Raw genomic sequence first — 23969 nt, 5'->3', positions numbered from 1 at the left:
TGGTATGTTGTCTCTTTGTTCTGATTAGTTTCAAAGAACTTCTTGATTTCTGTCTTCATTTCATTATTTATCCAAGAGTCATTAAGGAGCAGGTGTTCAATTTCCATGTATTAATAGTTGTGTAGTTTTGAGTGAGTTTATTAGTCTTGAGTTCTAATTTGATTGGGCTGTAGTCTGAGAGACTGTTATGATTTCAGTTCTTTTACATTTCCTGAGGAGTGTTTTTCCTCTGATTATGTGATTAATTTTAAAGTAAGTCTCACGTGGCTATGAGAAGAATGTTTCTGGGTGGACAGTTCTGTAAATATCTATCAAATCCACTTGATCCAGAGCTGAGTTCAGGTCCAAAATATCTCGGTTAATTTTCTGTTTTGATGATCTGTCTAATCAGTGGAGTGTTAAAGTCTCCCACTATTATTGTTGGGAATCTAAGTCTTTTTTTGAAGGTCTCTAAGAACTTGCTTTATGAACTTGGTGGTGCTTTTTTATTGAGTGTTTGTATATGTAAGATAGTTAGCTCTTCTTGTTGAATTGAGCCCTTTACCATTATGTATGCCCTTCTTTGTCTTTTTTTTTTAAATCTTTGTTGGTTTAAAGTCTGTTTTGTCAGAAACTAGGATTGCAAGCCCTGCTTTTTTCTGTTTTCCATTTGCTTGGTAACTTTTCTTTCATTTCTTTATTTTGAGCCTATGTGTGTCCTTGCATGTGAGATGAGTCTCTTGAACACAGCATACCAATGGGTCTTGTTTTTTTATCCAGCTTGCCATTCTGTGTCTTTTAATTGGAGCATTTAGCCCATTTACATTTAAGGTTAGTATTGTTATGTGTGGATTAAATCCTGTCATGATGCTAGCTGGTTATTGTGCAGACTTGTTTATGTGGTTACTTCATAGTGTCACTGGTCTGTGTGCTTCAGTATGTCTTTGTAGTGACTGGTAACAGGTTTTCCTTTTCATATTTAGTGCTTCCTTCAGGAGCTCTTGCAAGACAGGTCTGGTGGTGACCAATTTTCTCAGCATTTGTTTGTCTGAAAAGGATCTTATTTCTCCTTCTCTTATGAAGCTTAGTTTGGACAGATATGAAATTCTAGATAGGAAATTCTTTTCTTTAAGAATGTTGAATATTGGCCACCAATCTCTTCCAGCTGGTAGGGTTTCCACTGAGAGGTCTGCTGTTAGTCTGATGCGCTTCCCTTTGTAGGTGATCTGGCCTTTCTCTCTGGCTGCCCTCAACATTTTTTCTTTTATTTCGACCTTGGAGAATCTGATGATTATGTGTCTTGGGGATCATCTTCTTATGAAGTATCTCACAGGGATTCTCTGCATTTCCTGAATTTGAATGTTGGCCTATCTTGCTAGGCTGAGGAAGTTCTCCTAGATGATAACCTGAAGTATATTTTCCAACTTGGTTCCATTCTCCCCATATCATTCAAGTATCCCAGTCAGTTGTAGATTCATTCTCTTTACATAATCCCATATTTCTCAGAGGTTTTGTTTATTTCTTTTCATTCTTTTTTCTCTATTCTTTTTTGCCTGTCTTATTTCAGAAAGACAGTCTTCAAGCTCTAAGATTCTTTTCTCCACTTGGTCTATTCTGCTGTTAATGTTTGTGATTGCATTGTAAAGTTCTTGTAGCATGTTTTTTAGCTTAGCTCTATCAGGTTGGTTCTGTTCCTCTAGACTGGCTATTTTGGCTGTCAGCTCCCATATGTATTGTTTTAGCTTCTTCGCTTTGGGTTACAACATGCTCCCTTAGCTCAGCAAAGTTCATTATTACCCACATTCTGAAGTCTCCTTCTGTTATTTCAGCCATCTCATCCTCAACCCAGTTCTGAGCCCTTGCTGGAGTTACTGCAGTCATTTGGCAGAAAAGGGGCACTCCAGATTATTGAGTTTTCAGAGTTTTTGTGTTGATTTTTTTTCTCATCTTTGTGGGCTTATTTACAAATGAGTTGCTGACCTTTGGATGGAGTTCTTGTGGTTTTGTTTTTGTTGTTTTGTGTTTGTATGTTTGTTTGTTTTTAATAGTCTGGCCACTCCAGACCCTAGTTGCCTCAGTTTTTCCAGTACCTATCACCAGTGAAGGCTGTGATATAGCAAAGATGGCAGCTTGCCCCTTCCTCTGGAAGCTTCATCCCACAAGGGTACTGACCTATTGCTGGCCTGAACGCACCTGGAGGAGGTGGCTGGAGACCCTGGTTGGAAGTCACACCCACTCAGGAGGAACAAGATCAGAGACCCACTTAAAAAAACAATCTGGCTGCTTTTTGGTAGAGCAGCTATGCTGTGTTGGGGATCCCTTCGGCCCCTGATTGGTTTGGGCTCTCCATGGCCCACAGGCAGCCCAAACAGGCAAGGTGATGACCTGCCCCACCACTCAGGCGCTCTGTCCCAGGGTGAAATTAGAGCTCTTTAGGCCCCATAGAACATGGGGTGGGAGGGGATGGCTGGAGGCCCCAGCTGGGAGGACCCGCCCCACAAGGAGGAGTATAATGGAGTCCTGCTTAAAGAAGCAGTCTGGCCACACCTCTACAAAACAGCTGTCATGGTGGGGAACCCCCTTTGCCTCAGTCGGCTTGGACTCTCCAAAGCTGGCAGGCTGGAATGGCTGAGTTATCCAACCAACCCAGGTGGTGGCCCTTTCCTCTTCCAGGCACTCCATCCCAGGGAGACATCAGAGCTCTGTCCCTAATACATGCGCTTGGGCATGGCTGGTGGGCCCACCAGGTAGGTCCCGTCCAGTGAGGAGGAATGGATTGATGTCCTGCCTAAAGTAGCAGTCTGGCCTTTAACTGGCAAAGCTGCTGTGGTTCACTGCTGGGGGGACCCTTCCTCGTTGGGACCCTTTGGACTCTCCAAAGCCCGCAGGTTGGAACAGCTGAGTTATCCAGCAATCCAGGTGGCAGCCTGCCCCTCTCTCCATGGGCTCCGTCTGGTCTCAGGCAGTCTCCACTCTGTTGCTGGTGGCCAGGTGGAATTCCAAGACAGTAGGTCTTATCTTGTGAAGTGCAGTGGAAGTGGGGCCCGCAGAATGATGCTGCTTGGTTCCCTGGATTCAGCCCCTTTCCTAGGGTATGTGCAGACCTCCTGCCTTGCCTGAGCTGTAGACATATTTGCTGGATATCCTGGGGCTGGAGTATGTAAAGCTTCTGGGTCTGTGTGTGTGCCTGAGCAGCTGTTCTGCCAAGACTCCACACAGCTCTGTGTGTCAGACTCAAGGCCCTGGTAGCATGGGCTCACGAGGGGATCTCCTGATCCGTGGGTTGCAAAGATCTGTGGGAGAAGCATGCTTTCCCAATGTCACACAATCACTCATCACTTCCCTTGGCTGGGGGTGGGGGTTCCCTTGCCTCCATGATGCCCCTAGGTGGGCCATTGCCCCACCCTGCTTTTCTTCATTCTCCATGGGTTGAGTTGTTTTCCTAATCCGTTCCAGTGCGATAACCTAGGTATTTCAGCTGAGGGTGCTGTATTCACTCACCCCTTTCACTCCTCTCCATGAGTGCCATGGACTGCAGCTGCTTCTAATTGGCGCCTCTCCCTCACTGGCTATTTTGAATTGAACATTGAATGTTGGTTTTCCTTGCTTCTTCTGAACTTCAAATTTATGTTTGCTAGATACTTGTGTGGCATCCTGAATTCCATAGAAGAGTCAGGGTATGGTATTTAGGAGAAAGAAGCTGAGGCTTAGAGAGGCTCATTTCTTTGCCTGTTGGTTATTGGCAAAATATGGATTTTTAGTTAATTGTCATAAGTAACTTTCTATGTCAATTTCTTCTTGTTTCTCATTCATCATTCATACATACACAAGCATCTTTTCACTTACCCAGTGGAATTACTTGTCATAGCAAATTAGTATTTTTCTTCCTCTGCTTTGTGATTCTTTTGCTGAACTCCAACTTGGATAGTGATTTTTTTCCCCTTTACTTTGAACTAATTTCTATTTCTCAATTCCTCTGCTTTCCTACAGTGCCATAGGTACAGGCATCATTCTCTTCCAGCCTCTTGTCTTCAGGTGCTTTGCTTGTTTCTCATCAGCCCGCAGATCCCAAGGAAACAGACATTGACCTGCGTTGTAGTAGAATAATCATGAGCAATATTCAAAAGAAAATAAGACATATCTCCTGATCAGTGTAGGGTGTGTTTTCCCGTAAAATCTAAATACTGTATTGCACAGCAATTTAAATATGAAGAAGTTGAAAACACAGCATTCATGTTTTTCCATTTTGGAAACTATGTGGTGAATACCTTTTGTTTCTATTAGAAAGATGTTAGTTTTAAAGTAATGTTTAATACTACTAAACATTAATACCAGAAGTATTAATACCAGTATACTATTATCATTAATTTTTTCCTCTTAGAGAATAATATCTGTTGCTGAATTTCCTAGTCATATGCTTATATCAGGTTTGTTACATCATTGTTATTATTGAAATTATTCTCCATTAGAAACTTAAACATGGAATTTAGAAAAAGGCATCTACAGAGGAAGAAGCCTTTTGGAAATACTGTCTTCTCTGAGGATCTCTGCCATATTGGATGATATTGGAACACCCTGCTCTTATTCATTCATTCCCTCAAGAAACATTGCTGTGTTCCCATTATGTACCAGGCACTGGGTTAAGCACATACTGGTGAACAAGACAGAGGTAGTTCCTGTTATTAAATTTGCCTCTAAAATTCATGGTTTTATGTATGTATGATTTGCTTCTCAAGAGATTGGCCTCCTCCAAATGGAGCAGAATAGCACATTGTTCTTCAAATATTGGTCAGTTGAAGACAACCTTCTTTTCTATTAATTTAATCAGACTTAAAGAGTATACCCTCATTCAGGTCTTCTGGACTCATAATGGGCTAATCTATGATCTCTATCCATATTCTTTATTATTTTACAAAGCCTAAATCATTGTACTACTTCCTGACCTAGAGTTCACAAGCCAAAGAAGTCTCATTTTTTTTGGTGACATTCTTCATATACTAGCCGCTGTATTTCCTGGAACATTTTTCTTGAGTTGTGTAGATATTTTTCGAGTTCCAGGTGACCATCTCAAAATGTGGTTACCAGGACTTCACAGCCTGCTAGGGGTGCAGGAACCTCAGGCTTCTGCAGAGGGACTCTGCTTTCTACTCTGCTTATTCTTTGTTGAGACTACATTTTCTTGGCTTGTTAGTGTCAAACCAAAGCCTGGTGTCTTTAGGAAACTGAGGATATTCAGTACTCTGAGACTATGGGTACAGTTTTCTTTGTTCCCCTCCTGTTTGAAATGCATCGTCTTCAAATGGTCCAATTTGAATGTTCTTCCCATTTTTCAAGTCCTTTAGGTAGCCCCAAGAGATCTTGCAGTTTCCTATTCCTAATGTGACTTTCTACTTTTCTGGAAAAACATTAGAGCCTTAGGAGATTTTCATAGTGTATTCCCTTTCCTAGATTGTTTTTAAAACATTAAGTAAGAATAATCTCTAAACTGGCCATTGACAGGATCTACTTTGTATATTTTGCTTTTTCAGCTTGTATGTTTTACTCCTACTTTTAGTTTTCTGTCCGAAGTTTCCTGATTATAGTGGGGTGGGAGGTGCTGGAGATGCAGCAGAGTCTGCTGTTGGTGACTGGGAGCTGGAACATTCTCCCAGTCCCAGAGTCAGTGTTACTGCTTTCTGAAATGCACTTTGTTACAGTATTTGTCAAGGCCTATGACAGTCTAGGTGAATTATGTCCATGGGTTTCCCCCTCATTCTTCCTTGCCCATATGCTTATTTATCCCTTAAATAATTTTGCAAAAATCGTGAGGCGGTATTGATTCTCACAAAGCCACTTTACTTTCTGCCATGGGATTATCTTTATTCCTTTATGTGGTGTGCTGCCATAGACGTTGCTAGATTTTTCACTATGAAAATGATATCTAACAATATCCTGGCAGTTTGAGTTCATCTGCAGTGTGACCATTGGTTACCCTGTTTTTTTTTTGTTTTGTTTTGTTTTTTGAGACAGAGTCTCACTCTGTTGCCCAGGCTGGAGTGCAGTGGCATGATCTCAGCTCACTGCAACCTCTGCCTCCTGGGTTCAAGCAATTCTCCTGCCTCAGCCTCCCAAGTAGCTAGGATTACAGGCGCCCACCATCATGCCTGGCTAATTTTTTTTTTTTTTTTTTTTTTTTTTTTTAATAGAGACGGGATTTCACCATGTTGGCCAGGCTGGTCATGAACTCCTGACCTCAGGTGATCTGCCCGCCTCGGCCTCCCAAAGTGCTGGGATTACAGGCATGAGCCACCGTGCCCAGCCCATTGGTTACCTTTTTATGGGCATTAGTAATCTGTTGGCATTTTCATCATAGTGCATGTAGTTCTACAGTATCACTCCTGACTTCTTGAATGCCAGTCATTCTTAGCAATTTGTCGACATTTTAGTTTGTCTGTTAGATCAAGAGGCTCCTTGATATTTACCAGTGTTCCTACCTGCCTGTCTCAAACATCAGTTTGAGACTTGAAACCTGCCTTGTGTCTTCCACAGCAAATAGAGAGAAAACGTGTGGCTGTTCCTTTCCCGGGCCTCTGCATCCCTCCTGTGCCTACTTCTCTAGCAGCCTTCTCTCTGTATCTGGTTGCTGTTCTTATTTATTTTGCATTTCTGTGCTTGAACCCCACTCTGTTCTTTCTTGAGCATTATTTTAATTTTACTCCATTTTGTTAAAGGCACCTTTTCCCATTTTCCTTTTGCTTGCCAGTGTATCACACAGTTCTTGTTGGTTTTGAGCTTCTGGCCCTCCTTTCCAAGTCTTTCAATAAAATGTTTCTAGTGAAACATGTAGGTATCTCATGAGGGCTTACTTATTTTAAAAAGGCTCTTTTACATTTCTCTCACAGCTTAGGTTTTTTTTTTTAATATTCCTTCTAAAATTAATTTACTATCTGCTATTTTTGGAGGAGAGAGGTCAAGAGAAATCGAGGTGAGGAAGGAGGGAAAACAGCTTATTATCCACATAATATGATGTTGCTTTGGCCTCTCTTGTTTTGTGACTTACAAAGACTTGGATATACCACTTGCCAGTGGGATTGAAGGCTCCCAACACTGAGTTATTTGTCCTGCCTAGAAACCTTAGCTCTACTTCTTGTCTTAAATGAACTCTCCCATATGGATAGTTGAGACTTACATTGTTGTAACCACAGGCCATGTTGTGGCGTCTCAGTCATTGAAGCATTTCAGCGAGTTCTCTTTTTTTTGTTGTTGTTCTGTCATTTTATCTATTAACTAGAGAATTATTAGCTATTTAGATGCCAAGGTTATTGCTCTCTTCCTACTTTAATGTTATAGTAGTGACCATTTTAAATGTAATTATAGTATTCATAAAAGGAAAGTAAAACTTTATAATAATATTATAATAATGAAGACTGTATGTTGTTTACTGTGTTTCAGTCTCTTTATATGCAGCTGAAGTGACTTTTCATTATTTGTCCCCAAATTACTATAATCTGGGTGGTAACTGGCAGCAAACATTAAATCTTCTATTTATCTCTTGATTATCTTCCAACAAATATTTTTAATCCCCTGACTTTTAATCCCCAGGGGTACAGGCCATTGGCTAAATACCCCTCATATAATCAGTCCCTTTATTCACTCCTGTGCTATCACTCTCTGCCAACAGAGCTTGGGGATGTTAACTCATCTTGGTAGATATATGATCAAAATAACTCAGATTAAATTTATAAACATTACAAAATGCATTCGAAAGCTAATTTCATTGTTTAATTTTTGATTGTGTGTACATCTCTAGTGTCATGTTAATGCCTTAGTGTATTTATGTACTTTTGGAGCTTTGTCATTGAGGTCAGAAACCTATTGAATGACCCAAACCATTGAGCAATTGGTTATGTAGCAATAATGCTTTTAGGTCACACACGTGCAGATTTCAAAATGGCTGATGAGAGCTTATTTATCTGGCTGGATATAGGTGGTAAGAGAGATTTAGTGACTTTTCTTCTTTAAGCACATTCTAAAATACTGAAATTTTGTCACTACCACTTGATTTACAGGGGACGTTTTAACCTTTCTTACGCCATGGACTTCTTCAGCAATCTGGTGAAGTGTATGGATATTCTCAGAATAATGTTTTTAGAGGTATAAAACCAAATGTGTAGAATTGCCAAGGAAACTGACTCTTAATCTGTTAATATACTTAAAAACCAGGTTTGTGATTATAGCACAAGACCTGGCAGTGGGCCTGGTAAACATTGGAACTTAAGCAGTGATGGGCAGAAGTGATGCCTCCAGGCATCTGCGGCGACTGTATAGTCGTGTTGAAATGGCTGTTGTCCCTATTGATGGAAAGGTCACAATTACTATTACTACTGAGGATTGTGGCTTACATTCAAAATAGAAGGGAACTCTAAATTTCAGATAGAATTTAGTGAAAATGAAAACATGCATTTTTAAATTTTTTAATCTAAATCTGTGTGCTCTCCTGAGTTTTATCCATGGAACCTGTAAATCCTTGGTTAAGTATTCCTGCTATAATAAATTCCGTTAAGTAAGTTGATTTGTTATTTCTGTTTATCTGTGAAGAATCTCCGTGAGTTTTTCTCTAGAAAAAACCTGGATAGTTACTTCTGGTGCCATTTTCTTATACAGAAATCATGACAGATTTTTCTGTATTTATCAGCAACTGATAAACTGTAAAATGACAGAGAAAAGGCATCTAATATGGCTAATTTCTGATAATTGGGGTCACAAAGTATTTTTAAATTAAGATTTTCTAAAAAAAAACCAAAACCTCAGGAGACTTAGTTTAATATTTGTTTTAAATAATTTTAACTAATTAGAACAAATTAGAATTTATTTTAAAATTATATATTTTTTAATTGAAAAAGAATGAAAGGCTTTCAGGAATGGGACCAGAGGTTCTCAAAGGTTGTGGAAGTGGCAAAGAATTGTGACCAAGGAGTTATAACTGAAGTCAGGGTGCGGGGCGCAGAACTCAACATTTTAGAAATGAAGATTCTCAAACTCAAGGAATGTTGCTGGGGCAGCTGTTCTTTGTTTTGGAGTAAGTCAGAAGAGCTGGCAGACTTGGTGAGGTTGTTAAAGCGTGGTCAGCCTTCCAGAGCAGCGGCTGAGTCCTTAGAAAAAAGCAAGAGCTGGAGGGTGCTGTGAGAACAGAGCCCCGCATATGCTTTCTACTCTGACTTGTGAGAGCTCCAATTCGCCTCTGTGGCTAAAATGTAAACACATGACAAAAATCAATACCATTATTTCAACAAATATTTTCCAGCCCTCCTGTGTGCTAAGCAGTAGGGGTGAGAGATGGAAAGCCATGGACCCCACAGTGTGGAGAGTGGACGGACAGACAGAAGCAGTGTGTGCAGCCTTGCCTCTCATCAGAGTCACTGGGAGCAGGGTGCATTTGGGGATTGTTACCTTGTCGTGTGTAATCAGTGTTCTGATTCCCTATGAGAGTCCTTAGTCTACTTTGAGCATTTCAAAACTCTAGTGGAACTATACCTTAATATGCCTTGAGCATACAAAGGCAAACAAAGATGTCACATTTGTTTAGTCTGGTTAGCATTTGTCACTCTGGAGTAACAACCCTGTGACTGTATGATGTTCCAAATTGTAATTATAAACATTTTTGAAGAAAAATATAATTGCAACAGAATAAGGAAAAATCATACAAAATTGGGGTTATGAGTGTGAGGAAGAATAGTTTCTGAACTATAGAGCTGGGCCTTGGGCTGGGCTGGAGGCAAATAGAAGAGGCTGGAGTATAGCACTGGTGAAAGGGCCCAGATAAAGTGATGCTGTCCTCTGCTCCAGAGCCACTGCTGGCTCCCCAGTGCCCACTGAACAAACTATAGACTGGCATATATAATTTGCTCCAGAATAGCTTCTACTTACATTACATAAATATAGCACTTTATTCCCCAAACATTGCCGGTGCATTTGTCTCTCCTTTTGCTCATGCTGATGATCCCTGCCCCCTTTAGAATGTCTTATCCTCACCTTTCCAGACCCCCACTCCCCCAGTCCCTATCCCCCACCCCTGCCCACCCCCATGGACCCTACTTTTTCTCTTTAAGTCTGGGATACATGTGTAGGACATGCAGGTATGTTACACAGGTAAACACGTGCCATGCTGGTTGGCTGCACCTATCATCCCATCACCTAGGTATTAAGCCCTGCATGGATTAGCTATTTATCCTGATGCTCTCCCTCCTCCCACCTCCCTGACAGGTCCCAGTGTGTGTTGTTCCCCTCCCTGTGCCTGCGGACCCTACTTTGATCTGTCCATGTCATCTGTCCCTCCTTTGGATCTCTATCCTCCCACTCCCACACTTTGTAACCATCTCAGGATGCCTTTCTTAATCCCTGTGGCCTCCATTTTGTAGCCTCTTCAAACCTCTGTCTACTTAACACCCATAAGGCAGGCTACAGGAGGGCAAGGCAAGGCCCTGTCTCTGTCGCCTTTGGATTTCCTGGAATCACAACCTGCGGCCTGCTCCTGGTCGGGTAGCGCCTTCTCTCCATTCCTTCCCTGCCCACTGAGCTGCAGTGCTTCTAGGTCCGCACCTGCCTGACTCCTATCCAGCTCTGGAGCGGGGCGGGGGCAGGGGAAAGATCTGCATCTGGCCCTAGCTGCTAAATCAATGTCAGCTCTGCTGAGCTGCTAACTGGGAAAAACTGGTTCATGATGGAAAGTAAGGTTTTATTGTTGCTGTCCTTGATTAATAACTTTCACTTACAGAGAAGCAGTAAACAGTGCAGCTGCTTGTGTGGTCTTATGCATTTCCAGCTCACTGGTATCATGAGCCTCCTCTTGTGTCTGTGAAATCAAATGTTAGAGGAAAAGATTTCCTGTTCTCTGGTTATCTTTTACCACATTTAGTTCTTTTGCAGACAAATCTCTTTTTCCGACACCACATTTGTAGTCAGGAAACTTTGGCTCATTCATTGAGATTTTTCAAATGGAATTTGCTCCATATATAAAGTTTGTTCCGTTCTTAATTGTGTACTGAAATCATTGGGGAATTATATGCCTAAACTTCAGACTGAATGCTGTCTTATTTATTCAAGTAATATTCCTGAGTGCTCTCCATGTGGCAGGTATTCTTTAAGTGGTGGGAACAATGAGAAAAAATGAACAGAGCCCTTAACCTCATGGAGCTTACAAGCTCACTAAACCAGTGAAGACGCTTTCTCTGTACTTAGAGTCCAATGGACTGAGAACTCCGAGGTGAAGCACGCCAGGGGAGGATGAGGTGAAGGTAGAGATGGCCAGGTCCAGGAAGGCCTCTTGGGGGAAGGAAGGGAGGAGTGGACCCTGTGGGGGGAAGGAAGGGAGGAGTGAACCCTGGGGAAAATGTTCTGAGTAGAGGGAAAGGGCAACACCCAGACTCTGAGATGAGAGGAAGTCAAACTGGAAAGCACAAATCCCTTGGAACTTAGAGGCCGCCCCACTGAACCATACGGGACTGAAGAGGCAAACAACGTATGTTACAAGCAATTTTGCCTGTCTTCACATTCCTACATATATTCTTCTTCTTGTTTCAGCTGAAAAGCCTGTAATGTGTTCAGCCTTACTCATTAATGTGTTATGGACTTCTCTTCTGCTGTGTTTGAAATGTTTTTCCTTACTAAAATTGTTATTCACATACCTTCCCTTAATTCATTTACACTTTAGAAGATAATAGTTCTATTAACATTTATAGGATAATTAAATATATAAATATATATTTCATCTAATTTCTTAATTTCTTTTTTTCTTTCTTTCTCTTTTTTTTTTTTTTTTTTTTGAGATGGAGCCTCGCTCTGTCGCCCAGGCTGGAGTGCAGTGGCGCAATCTCAGCTCACTGCAAGCGCCGCCTCCCGGGTTCACACCATTCTCCTGCCTCAGCCTCCCAAGTAGCTGGGACTACAGGCACCTGCCACCATGCCCAGCTAATTTTTTTGTATTTTTAGTAGAGATGGGGTTTCACCATGTTAGCCAGGATGGTCTTGATCTCCTGACCTCGTGATCCGCCCGCCTCGGCCTCCCAAAGTGCTGGGATTACAGGTGTGAGCCACCGCACCGGGCCAATTTCTTACAAATAAATGAACTTTCTCTTCACAAGGCTTTCTGTTTTAAAATTACAGATATATTTTTACCTCTGTATGATTCTTGGGGATTTAATGGTGAACAGAAATAGTCAAGGGCCCTGCTGCTGTAGAGTTTACAGTCTAGTGGGGTAGGGGCTGTTTGTGATCTTTTTCATTTACCCCAGCTTTTGCCTTCAGTAGATTTCAGAATTTTAAAAATGTGTGCTCTTTAATTGTATTAATCTTTTGAAGTAAGAGTACAGTATGTGGGGAGGAAATATGAGGGAGACGCAGTGGGTCAGGCTTGGCAGACCACTCACACTAGACTCCTGATGACTATAGCCGCCTCTCTCCCTGAACCTGAAACTTACCCCTCCCAGACTGCCTTTTGAGGAAGAGAGCTAGTCCATTATGAGAGACTCAGGACCAAGGCGAGGAGTTGGAACACTATAAACCCCCCAAGAGGGGAGTGGGCCTTGCAGAGAGTTCCAGAATGGTGCCTGATCAGCAGTCTCTCAGGATCATCCAAGATCCTGGCTTCAGGAGCTGGAATGTTACTTGCTGTGCTTCTTGGGAAAAGAGTCACAATGTGTGACATTTCTGACCTCAAGGATTCAGTTTTGGTGGTCATTTTAAATATGTAAAATTGTGAGCACTGTAGTTACCAACACATGACAACCACTCCACTAATCAGACACAGTGTATTTTCTCTTGTAATCATCTAATATAAGTGATAGTTTGTCATTATTATGACTAGTCAATATATTATATGTGAATAGTGGCATTTATCTTATCCTACTTGGTTAGCATGCCCTCTTTCATCTCTGTTCAGTTTCACATAGTTATAAAATTAACATTTAGTTATCATGAGTTTGGAGGGGTAAAAGGGCTTCAGTGATCCTGGAATGATTGTTGTCATTTGTTTTATTTGCTGTGAGGTCTAGCACAGTGAACTCAGGCCTTCCCTGATGCGGCTTTAAAAGCACATGGGATTTACATTCCATTTTGTAGACTACAGAATTGACACGTGAACTTTCAGCATCTATATCTGGTCCCTTTCAGCCCATTTAAAGGACTAATTCTAATTTTCTGTTTCCTTTAAGAAAGGCTATGATTTACCACTCATATATAAATGTGGACAATTCTTTGGGTATCTGTTTATATCTTTGAATGTTGATAAATTAACTTTATATTTGAACTTAAATTTCCTGTTTCCTATGACTTTAAATTTTTCTCTCATTTCTCTGGCTTTGCTACTCGCCCCTGAGACTGCCCTGACTGCGCCTTAAGAATGATATCCCATCACAGTGTCTTTGGGCATTTTCGTAACTATCTCCTCCTACCTGCACTTCGATTATGTCTAAGATTCTTCTTCTGCATTCTGAATTCTGACTCTTTATATCGTGTAACTGTTAAAACTATTGTTATTGTTATGCTAGAGCTTTGGAATTTATAGAGAGTTTTATCTGTCTTGCCCTTTGAAATTTTACCTTTTATTTCAGTAATATTAAATTATCAAACTTGTTTTATCATTCTCATAGCTCATTTTCTTTCCTACTGGTTTTTGTGTTTTTATTTTGATGTTTGTATATTTGACATTTAGATTTCTCATTAGTTTACGCACTGTCTTCATTCACTCAGCAAATACTGTGCCAAGCCGTGCTTCAGGCATGGGAGACACTGCGGAGAACAAGATGAAACCCAGCTCTCATGCAGCTTACCTTTTAATGGGGCAGATAGATCATAAATAAGTAAACAGATAAAAGTTTAAAGTTAATGTGAAATGAAGCAGGATAAAGACAGGGGTGGATAAGGATAGAATGGCAAGGATGGGATGTTTTTAGAGAGGGAGGCAGGGCAGTGGTGAGGGGCACAGCATACAGAGGGGTCAGCAGCATGAAGGCTCCAGGCAGGACCAGATGACGCCAGACTAGGACCGCAGGATGGCCGGACAGGCTGCATCGTTGTAGTGGGGGATGAGTGTGGTAGGTTATGAGGTCAAGTACCAGGGTGCCAGGTGGGGAAGGACTCAAATTGAACTAGTTAGAGGTTCCTGCAGTGGTTCCCATGAAAGTTGATGCCAGACTAAATTAAGGTGTGGGCTAAGTGGTGGGAACTGGTTAGATTTCAGTGAACTGTGCAGGGAAGGAAGTGTTAGGGAAGATTTCTAGGTTTTGCTTGGAATGGGTGCTATTTACAGACAGGGAGGGGCCATGGGAAAGAAGAGCTTTGGAGACAGCTTCAGGAACCCTGTTTGGGGCCATCTCAGTGTGACATGTGAACATATGAGAGGCTGCTGCTCCAAGAGGTGCCCTGGAGGTGGGCCTTTGGGCCCATTTGAACAGATGGTGAATTGAGACCTTGGACGGAGTGATGACACAGCTGGAGGGTGGGTCGGGGAGAAAACCCTCAGCACTGAGCCCAGGGCTAGAGTCGGGGTGCAGGGGACCTGGTAGACCTGCAGGCACTGGCACAAGAAAGAGCCTGGAGACTTGATGCCAATCGAGTGGAAAGAAAACTGGAAGAATATGCGATATGGGAGCCCACTGAAGAAAATCTTTCAAGAAAGCAAGTTTGGGCAGTATTTTGTAGGCTTGGTTTTTTTTTTTTTTTCATCAGTCTGATTTTTTGTTCTCCTTATTAGGTGAAATAAGATTTTTACTGTTAACTTGGTCTGCATGCCTCTGAAAATGCAACTCTCTTTGTGATTGGAAGCATACTTCATAATCATCCCATAGTATTGAGAAGATAGAGAAAAAGATAATGATAGAAACCAACCACAACCAAAACCCTACTCATTTTGGCTCCCAGTTGTAACTATGGTTTAGTTTTGGGGGTTTGGAAGCTTCTTCTGTAAAGGTCCGGATAGTAAATATTTTCTGCTTCATGGGAAATAACTCTGTTGCAGCTATTCAAGCCTGCTGTCATAGTGTGGAAACAAGCATAGAAGACCTGTAAACAAATGAATGTTTATAGGGCTATGACCTATAAAACTTAATTACAAAAGCAGATGGTAGGTCGGATTTGGCCCGTGGGCTGTAGCTCTCTGGACCTTCCATGTTTTCATGTGTTTCAGAATCACACTTCTAACCTTTAGTTTTACTTAAAAATAATCTCTCTCTCTCTCTCTCTTTCTTTTTTTAACCTACGTTTCATTTTGAGCCAGTCTTGCTCTGTTGCCCAGGCTGGAGTGCAGTGTCATGATCATGGCTCACTGGAGCCTCAACCTCCTGGGTTCGAGTAATCCTTCTGCTTCAGCCTCTTGAGTAGCTGGGACCACTGGTATGTGCCACCACAGCCGGCTAATTTTTTTTACTTTTAATTTTTTTTGTAGACATAGGACCTTGCTGTGTTTCCCAGGCTGGTCTTGCTCTCTGGGGCTCAACTGATCCTCTGGCCTCAGCCTCCCAAAGTGTCGGGACCACAGGTGTGAGCCACTGTGCCTGGCCAACACTTCTAAGCTTTAGGAATTGATCAGTCACAATGTACTGTTCAGATTTTCTTTTTTTAAGGAAACCATTTAATTTGTTACTTTATATTGTAAAACACTTTGTAATCAATTAGATTTTATCAGCTAATTTTATCCTGTAGCATGTTGAATATCAAACACATATGCTTAATTCTCTCTGGAGTTACCTAAAAATCTGCAAACACACAACCATCCTTTCCCCCATGCTCCCCTATCTTATTTACTATCTTTAGTCTAACAGTGCTTAATTCTTTTCCATGAGTTATGTGCTCTAGGCGATTCCTCAGGGATCTAGAACTAGAAAGACCATTTGACCCAGCCATCCCATTACTGGGTATATACCCAAAGGATTATAAATCATGCTGCTTAAAGACACATGCACACATATGTTTATTGCAGCACTATTCACAATAGCAAAGACCTGGAACAAACCCAAATGTCCAACAACGATAGACTGGATTAAGAAAATGTGGCACATATACGCCATGGAATACTATGCAGCCATAAAAAATGATGAGTTCATGTCCTTTGTAGGGACATGGATGAAGCTGGAAACCATCGTTCTCAGCAAACTATTACAAGGACAAAAAACCAAACACCGCATGTTCTCATTCATAGGTGGCAATTGAACAATGAGAACACATGGACACAGGAAGGGGAACATCACACACTGGGGCCTGTTGTGGGGTGGGGGGAGGGATAGCATTAGGAGATATACCTAATGCTAAATGACGAGTTACTGGGTGCAGCGCACCAGCATGGCACATGTATACATATGTAACAAACCTGCGCACTGTGCACACGTACCCCAAAACTTAAAGTATAATAAAAAAATTAATAATGACCTATTAGTGATCTAAATTGGATTCCCTAGCATAAATGAAAACTTTCATGTTGTACAGCTTCCTTATTCTATGTTCTAATGGTTAAGGTGCTTATGCAAGGATGTGTGGTTCACGGTGAATGTAACATATCCACATATAATCTATTCAATGTATAGAACATTCACCACGAATATAACATGTGGTACCACCACTTGCTGTAGCTTCTCTGTGTCAGTGGAAATACTTACCTGTTCTTAGGATTAAATAATATATACTAGCAAAATGCCTAGGTTGATATGCATGTGTCTGGTACTGAGTACTTAACAAATACTAGCTATTCCTTCTTGGAGCTGTTTAGGCAGCATGTCTATAAATGAAAAACTAGTCAAGGAAAGAGAAAAAACTCACAACATTCTCATTGTTGTTCAAATTTGACTGGTCCTTTGAAAAAGACTGCAAATACCATGGGATAAGAACTTATACCTAAAAATATTTTGAGTACAGACACTTGATGTCAGAGAAGATCTTCAGAAAGATCTAGTTTAAGGTTTCTTAATCTGCAATCCACAAATCTCTGGAAAGCGTAGGCAATTGTTTGTGTCTGTGTGTGCGTATGTGTTTCTCCTCAGAGCATCTGGCTTTTATGAGACCCTCATGGAGGGAGTGGCTGAATCCTGCTTTTGTGGTGAGCCTCATCCAGGGACTCACTTGGAGTCCTGGTTCTGCTGCTCCTAGGCAGTGTGGCTTTTAGCAGCTCCATCTTTCTGAACTTCAGTACCTAGTTTCTGTTTCTCCTAGGATTGTTACAAAGCTTGAACAAAAGCACTTTTGAATTGTAAAGTGTCATATAAATTACAATTGTGGCCCTGCTGTGGTGAGGAAACTAAGGCCAGCGGAACTGGTTGAGTGATCTGCTCAGTGGCCACTACCTGTGGTCCCAGAGCTCTGACACCCACTCTCCCAAGGCCTTCTCAATGCACTGTTTCCTCAAAATAAGGCCGTGGCTTTTCCTGATAACAAAAAGACCCAGTGCAAAAACCATTCAACAGGGAAAAACTGGCCTTTTCAACAAATGGTGCTGGGACAACTAGATATCCATCTGCAAAAAATGAAGTTTGACCCCTAACCATACACAAAATTTAACTCAAAATGGATCATAGAATTAAGTACATGAAACAAAACTATAAAACTCTTGGAATAAAACATTAGGAGTAAATCTTCCTGATCTTGGGTTAAGTAAAGTATTCTTAGATATAACATTGAAAGCACACACAACAAAAGAAAAAGTAGATAAATGGGACTTCTATGCTTCATAAGACACCTGTAAGAAAGTGAAAAGACATTAGCCCAGCACTGTACCACATGCCTGTATTCCCAGCTATTCAGCAAGAGGCTGAGGTAGGAGAATCACTTGAGCAGGTTTTGAGGCTATAGTTTGCTATGATTATGCCTGTGAATAGCCACTGCACTCCAGCCTGGGCAACATAGTGAGACCCTGTCTTAAAAAAAAAAGAAGTAGGCTGGGCATGGTGGCTCATGTCTGTAATTCCAGCACTTTGGGAGGCTGAGGTGGGTGGATCACGAGGTCAGGAGTTCAAGACCACCCTAGTCAACATGGTGAAACCACGTCTCTACTAAGAATACAAAAATTAGCTGGGCGTGGTGGTGCATGCCTGTAATCCCAGCTACTCAGGAGGCTGAGGCAGGAAAATCGCTTGAACCCGGGAGGCAGAGGTTGCAGTGAGCCGAGATCGCGCCATTGCACTCCAGCCTGGGCGACAGAGCAAGACTCCATCTTAAAAAAAAAAAAAAAAAAGAAAAGAAAAAGACAACCATGATAATGGGAGGAAAGATTGCAAGTCATATATTTGATAAGGGACTTGTATTCAGAATATATATATATGTGTATGTATGTATATGTATATATATATAAACTTTTACAACTCAACAAATGACCCAATTTAAAAATGGCTAACGGATTCAAATACACATTTCTACAAAAACAAGATACAAATGGCTGATAAGCATATGAAAAGATGCTGAACATTATTTATTAGGAAAAAGAAAAACCACAACAAGATACCACTTCACACCACTAAGATGGATATAACAAAAAAGACCACAGCAAGTCTATGTAGGCTGTGGAGAAATTGGAACTCTTGTTCATTGATGGTGAGAAGGTGAAATGACGCAGCCATTTTGGAAAATGGTCTGGTAGTTCTTCAAAATGTTAAATATAGTGTTACTGTATGACCCAGCAACTACATTCCTAGGTATATACTCAACCAAAGTGAAAACATGGTAAGCGAAGGAAGCCAGTCACTGAAAACCACCTATTGTATGATTCCATTTGTATGAAACATCCACAGTAGGCAAATATATAGTGACAGGGCTGTTGGGGTCAGAGTTAGAGTTGGGGACCAGGGAGTGGCTGCTGATACTAGGTTCTGAGGTACTGAGTACTAGGTACGGAGTTTCTTTTTGGGGTGATGAAAATGTTCTGGGCTTAGATGGTGTTGATGATGGCATCTACTGCTGTGAATATACTAAAAACCACTGAATTGTAAACTTTTAAAAGGGTGAATTTTATGGGTGTGAATTATATCTTAATGAACTGTTATTAGAAAAGAATAAAAATAACAGACTTCCAAATTTGCTTTCTTACCTTTGAAAGACTGTGGATGAAACATACTTTTTTTCTTTTGATTTCCTGGCAGCCACATGACCTTTACTCACAGGCCTAAATGACACGAGTTTAGTGGTCTAAATAGGGTCCCTGGTGAGCAGTTGCCTGAAAACCATTTGCATGTGCCAGGGGACAGCTTCTGCTCCAGGGCACACATGCAGGACCCAGCAGTAACGAAGGCCAATGACCTTACCCCTCAAAGGGGTTTTTCCAGTTGAGGATTCACGAGGCAGCAGGGGAAGCCTGTTTGCACTGTGCCCAGCTATATTAGCCTACGAATAAACCAGTGACAAAGATTTTGAGCCTTATTATTTTAGGGGATTTAATATTAGATTATTTTGTTCATTATGCGTAAATACAATAATTTCAGAAAGCATATCAGTCACACTTGTTTTTAAAAAGTGCTCTAAAGAACTGCAAAATATCGAATTATTCCTCAGCATTCACTTAGAAATTGGTTCATATATACATTAGCATCTTGCTGTATGCTCTGTGTCTCAAATTAAAAAAAGATTATGCATTTGTGTAATAGATTACAAATTTATTATTGTACCTTTAAAATAGAAAATAAAACAACCCTTTTAAAATTCAGCTGTGTTCTAAAGCACATGTTCCAAAACTTCTCTGTACATAAAAATCAACTGGGGCTCATTAAAAATGTAAATTTCCTAGGTCCCTACCCCCCAAAGAGATTGGTTCAGACTGAATTTTTAAGGAAGACCCCAGATAATTCTGAGGAATAGGGTTTGCCCTATAATAACCCATGCCATTGGAACTCCAGCCTAGAATTAGGAGTAGTAGAAGGGCGGTTAAAGTGTTCTTCACATTACCATAGGTAATTAATAGGAATTAAGATATTTTTAGCCATTTGATACTGTATGTAGATGACATCCACGTTCTTATTGTGCTGTTAGAAAATAATATTTTCTCACCAACATTTCACAGTGTGTGAAATTGTAGTCTTTGTCCCTGCTGACAGCACCTTTGTGCTATGAAGCTATTAATGCAGCCCTGTCTCCGCCTGCTTTTTCCAGATTTCCTTTGACCTCGCTGAGTACACTGCGGACGTTGACGGAGTTGGCACTCTACGACTTCTAGATGCAGTTAAGACTTGTGGCCTTATCAACTCTGTGAAGTTCTACCAAGCCTCAACAAGTGAACTTTATGGGAAAGTGCAGGAAATACCCCAGAAGGAGACCACCCCTTTCTATCCCCGGTCACCCTATGGTGAGAACGTGTGTGCACACCTGAGCACATGTGTGGCGTTATCTGTGGGTGTGGGGGGTGTCTGTTTTTCCTTTCATTCTGTTCATGTCTCACAGCTGAAGTCATTTGGGTGTGAGGTTAACATTAATGTAGACTAAAGTGACTGAACTTGTTGAGAAGCATACCTTTATACGTTGCTAACTACAAGTATTTGCTGCCATTGCCTTCGGGGTGAAATTACCACCTCACTTCACCAACCCATGTTCATTCAACCCTTCCATACAGATCACTTTAAATGGAAAATCAGACCCAATGTGATTCTTTTTCTAAACTGTTATGAGATTATACTGAAGTGATAAGGTTTCATGTTTTTTTTTTATTTTCCATGAAAGTTTCCTTGAGCTCAAAACCTTAAAAAAAAGACTATTATGTCTAATATGTTTGTAAGGAGAATATTAACGAAAGACTTCAGTGATAAAATTTCAAAGCAGTTGGAATGTTAAGATCCTCATTTTTTTCCATTCTAATTCCTCAAAAGTTAGAGAGAGAGAATGAGAGAGAAAAAGACCTAAGAAAGATTCAATCAATTTGATTGTCAAATAGTGCACTGTGGGCATTACAAAAGTAAGAAATTCTTAAAACATGTCCTGGTGAACATGATTGACTGGCGTAATAACCTTTATTTTGTCTTTGGTTTTTGATACTTTTTTGTATTTCGATGCATTACAAATTATTATTTTGGCCAAGATGTTAATGTTGAAGATGGGTGAAAATCACTGTCTCTTATAAGAAACTTCATTGCTTAAAAAAAATTATTCCAACAGGGGCAGCAAAACTCTATGCCTATTGGATTGTGGTGAACTTCCGTGAGGCGTATAATCTCTTTGCAGTGAATGGCATTCTCTTCAATCATGAGAGTCCCAGAAGAGGTCAGTAAGTATAGTAACTGAAAAGAGAATTTCAGACTTGAACAACAACAACAAGTTGCATGTCTATTTGGCGTATGTACTACAGAGACTGAAAAATTTGCTATCTGTATCTAATTATGATGAATGTCAGAGCAGCAAATGAAGAAATGTATACCCAGCCTTAGTTTTTTGTAATTTTATTTTGAGTTTTTGGGGTTTTAAATTTTAACATTAAAAACTGGACAGTGTTCCAGTTTTACCATTTTAATTAGTAGGTCTTATCAAGCATGTTTTCAACCTGAGTATTAGGAAGCTACTATATGAATGCAAAGGAATAAGTAATAAACTAATGATTGTTTTTGGAAATTACTCCTATTCAAATAGACTCAATTTGTAGAATCTATGCTATTTTTTGACTTTGAATAGTTAGATATTCGGTATTCTTGCTTTACATTTCATTAAATAGCTGCCCAGAAATTACTATGCTTCTAAATTATTTTAAAATAAATTTGAAATCAGTTTTTTAACAAGATTTTAAAAAATTGACACATAACATTTTTATGGAGTACATAGTAATGTTTTGAAAGAATGTGTAGTGATCAAATCAGAGTAATTAGCATATCTGTCACCTCAGACATTTATTGTATGTTTGTGTTAGGAACATTTAAAACCCTCTTTTCTAGCTAATTGAAAAATACATAATAATATGATAAACTATAGAGCACTCTACAGAACACTAGAATTTAATGTGTCTGTCTAGCTATAATTTTATATTCTTTAAGAAATCTCCCCTTATTCCCCACTCCCTTGAAGTCAGCTCTTAATTTAGAAGTATTATCAGATATTTTTGGAAAACTGTATTTGTTTGTCTTGGCTTGTTGCCTTTTCAGAGTTGTTGATGAGACTGTAGCAACGTGCTAGTTCTCTTGTTCCCAGTATTAAGTTTTAAGTAAGAAAATGTGTACCCCCATCATTACTTCTGATTTACTGAAGCATGAGAAAGCTTTACAAAGCATGCACATGCTTTACAAAGTAAAAATTATCTGTAAGCCTTCCAAGAAGTTTTATTAAATTTCGCTATCATTTAGATTTTTAGTCTGAGAATAAATGTGAAGTCCAATGTTATAAGTTGTTTCATGACCAACAACTAGTAAGCATATAATTTTTCAGTGAAATTTTATGTGACTATATAGCTACCTAATTACACCAACAAGTCATGAAGAAAGATTAAAGCGACAGGTTTATAAAGGTATCTTTAGCGTCAGTACATTTTTATTTTATAATTGCTTAAGTTAAAAATTCCCATGATGGGCTGTTAAAGCATAAGAACCTAGCCTGTCATCACATTGCCTGAAAGGAAAACAAATTCACAAGCAGTGAGAAACATTTCTTTAATGAATTTTGTGGTCCTGGGTGCCAGCGGTAAGGGAGAAAGGAAAAGGAAGATCCTAGCTGTGGTTGCCTGCAGCATGTGGTATGAGGGCGCCCACAGAGTCTGCTCAGTCGTGGTAATCCCTGCCTCTTTCTCACAAACATGTTCATACACATTGTTTGGGTTTCTGTGTTCTTCCTCCCTCAACTTTTCCACCTGCAAAAAATAAAAGTTAATTGTTGTGAATCAGGTCAGGATAGGGAAAAACATTCCTGGGTTGCAAAGTAAAAAAAGATAAATTTGAATATAACTCCCCCTAATTCTCTCTTTGTGTACCTCCTAATGAGAACTTATTTTTTGTCTTTGTAGATGTTAACCACTAAAAAAAAAAAAGAAAAAAACATATTTTAAGGCCAGGCACAGTGCCCCACATCTGTAATCCCAGAACTCTGGGAAGCTAATTTGGGGGGATCACTTGAGCCCAGGAGTTTGGGACCAGCCTGGGCAACAGAGTAAGATCCTGTCTCTCAAAAAAATAAAAAACGAATCAGCCAGGTGTGGTCATGGGTGCCTGAAGTCCTAGCTACTCAGGAAGCTGAGTTGGGAAGATTCTTTGAGCCCAGGAGTTCGAGGCTGCAGTGGGTTATAATTGTGCCACTGCACTCTAGCCTGGGCAACATAGTGAGACCCCTGTCTCTAAAAAAATTGTTTTAAAGTAAAAAAAAATGTTCTAAAAGTAACACATCTTCATTTAAAATAAAATTTTAAAGTAAAAGTTCCCACCCTCGTGATAACTGCCAGCCCTATCCTCAGACCCACTGTTAACATTCCTTCAGAAAAGTTCTCTCTTCAAACATACAGAGGGTTCTGCTCTACATATTGTTCTGCAGCGTCAGGCTTCTATTAAATCTCTTTAGGAACTTGACCTCAACTGTAGTATACACCATTTTGTTTTGTTTTATTATATGCCTGGAAATCAGTGGTACCACATTTTTAACTATATGATCAAATAATGAGAAAAAGAGATGTACGTGAAAATGATATTAATACTTTGATATGTAATGCCTATTTACAGCATTTCTTAAAACTTGATCATTAATTTTCAGATTAAATTAATCTGACAGTAATGTTGTTTTCCAAGGAGATTTCTTTTCCAGACTGAAAATTCCATAATGGCAGGACTGTGTTGTATTCGTACATCTCCAGCTTCCAGGCAGTGCCTAATTGCTAATAAGCATTCAGTAAATATTTTTAAATGAATGAATAAGTTAATATCTCATGTTTCAGGAACAGCTTACTGACTTGAAAGCTAGGTGGTCTGAATTACAGAAAAGTAGACATTATATCGATATTTATAAATATATACATATTGTTGATTTTACTCATATAGTAATTAAAGCTAATAAATGGGCTGGGTGCAATGGCTCATGCCTGTAATTCC

The 23969-nt window shown here is 40.1% G+C and overlaps 1 protein-coding gene across 5 annotated transcripts in view; it reads left to right on the top strand.

The window, feature by feature from the left end:
* Positions 1 to 23969, top strand: part of GMDS (GDP-mannose 4,6-dehydratase) — a 679307-nt gene that overhangs the window by 263848 nt on the left and 391490 nt on the right. For all 5 annotated transcript variants that reach the window (XM_063812047.1, XM_016954803.3, XM_016954804.3 and 2 more), the window contains exons 5-6: positions 20077 to 20269; positions 21073 to 21177. In XM_063812047.1, coding sequence (XP_063668117.1) covers positions 20077 to 20269; positions 21073 to 21177 — 298 coding nt within the window. The remainder of the gene's footprint in view (positions 1 to 20076; positions 20270 to 21072; positions 21178 to 23969) is intronic.

Source organism: Pan troglodytes, chromosome 5 (assembly GCF_028858775.2).
Source record: "Pan troglodytes isolate AG18354 chromosome 5, NHGRI_mPanTro3-v2.0_pri, whole genome shotgun sequence".
NCBI lineage: Eukaryota > Metazoa > Chordata > Mammalia > Primates > Hominidae > Pan > Pan troglodytes.
Note: the sequence above shows the minus strand (reverse complement) of the source record. Positions and strands in the feature narration are given on the sequence as shown.